General features: G+C 51.2%; 1 protein-coding gene across 1 annotated transcript in view; it reads left to right on the top strand.

Annotated features, from left to right (window-relative positions):
- Positions 1-1,817, top strand: part of LOC114068554 (NADH-cytochrome b5 reductase 3) — a 16,164-nt gene that overhangs the window by 3,231 nt on the left and 11,116 nt on the right. Inside the window, exon 2 of the mRNA XM_027904777.1 lies at positions 728-859. Within this exon, the coding sequence (XP_027760578.1) occupies positions 728-859 (132 nt within the window). The remainder of the gene's footprint in view (positions 1-727; positions 860-1,817) is intronic.

Raw genomic sequence — 1,817 nt, 5'->3', positions numbered from 1 at the left:
CCCTGAGGGGGAAAGGCTGAGGGAGCTGGGGCTGTTCAGCCTCCAGAGCAGACACTGAGAGGGGACCCCATCCATGTGTGTCAGGGGCTGCAGGGAGGGGGCAGAGGATGGCCCAGGCTCTGCTCGGGGGGCCCAGCAATGGCACAGGAGGAACGGGCAGGAACTGATCCCAGCAAGTTCCAGCTGGACATGAGGAAGAACTTCTTTGCTGTGCAGTGACCCAGCCCTGAACAGATTGCCCAGAGAGGGTGTGGAGTCTCCCTCCCTGGGGATATTCCAGAGCTGTCTGGACACAATCCTGTGCCCTGTGCTCTGGGATGGCCCTGCTGGAGCAGGGAGGTGGCACCAATGACCCTCTGGGGTCCCTTCCAGCCTGACCCACTCTGTGATCTGCAATGCCAGTGGAGGCTGGGGGACATGGGATGCAGGGGGTGAACATCTGGGACATTCAGGGGAGGAGTAGCTGGGAATCCTGGTCAGCTGGAAGTGCCTCAGCGTAGGGGTAATGCCAAGTATTCATAAAGCAAATTTGTGTGTTACACTTGCTGCTATTTGTTGTTGTTTGGTATTTTTTAATAATACTTCCTGCTCATATTAGTATAAAGAAACAGTTTATTTATTTTTTTTTGTGGCTAGATTGCCCTGCCATGCTACCATAGACCTTCTCACCAAAATAACTTCCTCTGGGTGTGCACACACGTCTGACACTCTCTCTGTGTTGCTGCAGCTGCGTCAGGTTGTGACGTACCCAATATGGCTCATCTACACCACCATCATGAGGATCTTCAGGAATCCCCATCCTGCCATCACCCTGAAGGATCCTGAAGTGAAGTATGCACTGAGGCTGATTGATAAGGAGGTGAGTGCACTGAAATGCTCAGAACTTCTGAAAGCTTGGGTGATGTCACAGCAGGGTGAATACAGCTGTGTTGATACTGATCCTGCTACTGGATTGTTGCATTTTAATGTGTTACAGGAAGAGAAGTGTTTAAATCATTGAAAGGTGTTTCAAGCATATAGTCCTTGACAGCACCTGAGCTGTCTCAGCTTCTCTTTGTTAAAAGCACCTTCTGGTACAGAATGAAATCCCTGCTCAACCAGGATTTCAGAGGGAAGTCATGACCCTTTCAGGGGTGGAGCTTGCCATCAGAAGTTGGTAACTCAGCTTGTGGGAGTGGGACCAAAGCCACCAAAGGTGAAAAGTCCATGTTCCCCCTGGATAAACCCACCATCAAAAGCATGAGATGGAAATCCTGGGGTTTCGGGTGTAAAGTCGCACCTGAGGATCATTTTAGTGTTGACTTTTTAAGTCAGTGAACTGGTCATCAGTTTATCAGAAGGCTTTTGATAAAAAGAACTTTGTTTGAGGTGTAGGCAGTGCACTGATAGCTTGGCCTTCACTTGTTCTGCGTGTCAAGGGGAACAGCCACTGCCATTCTGAATCCTGGTTCCGTGGGAACTGAAAGCTTCCCTGTGGCTTGGGCTGGGCTGCATTGCTGAGTTTATTAGTTTCACAAGCAGTTATGGAATTTATTTCCCACATGTGCTGCAGCCACGCTGTTATTATATGCTCCCCACTTTCTCCAGCTTTGCATTTGCAGCTTGAGAGGGGAATGCCTGGCCAGGGGCTTCCAGGAAGTCAGGGCAGTGCCCAGGGATGGCACTGGGGAATGCAGGGATGGCACTGGGGAATGCAGGGATGGCACTGAGGAACGCAGGGATGGCACTGAGGAATGCAGGGATGGCACTGAGGAACGCAGGGATGGGGCTGAGGAACGCAGGGATGGCACTGAGGAATGCAGGGATGGCACTGAGGA

Source organism: Empidonax traillii, unplaced genomic scaffold, assembly GCF_003031625.1.
Source record: "Empidonax traillii isolate 1590-97213 ecotype Southwest subspecies unplaced genomic scaffold, ASM303162v1 scaffold1087:size276498, whole genome shotgun sequence".
Classification (NCBI taxonomy): Eukaryota; Metazoa; Chordata; class Aves; order Passeriformes; family Tyrannidae; genus Empidonax; species Empidonax traillii.
This window is presented reverse-complemented; position numbering and strand designations above follow the sequence as displayed.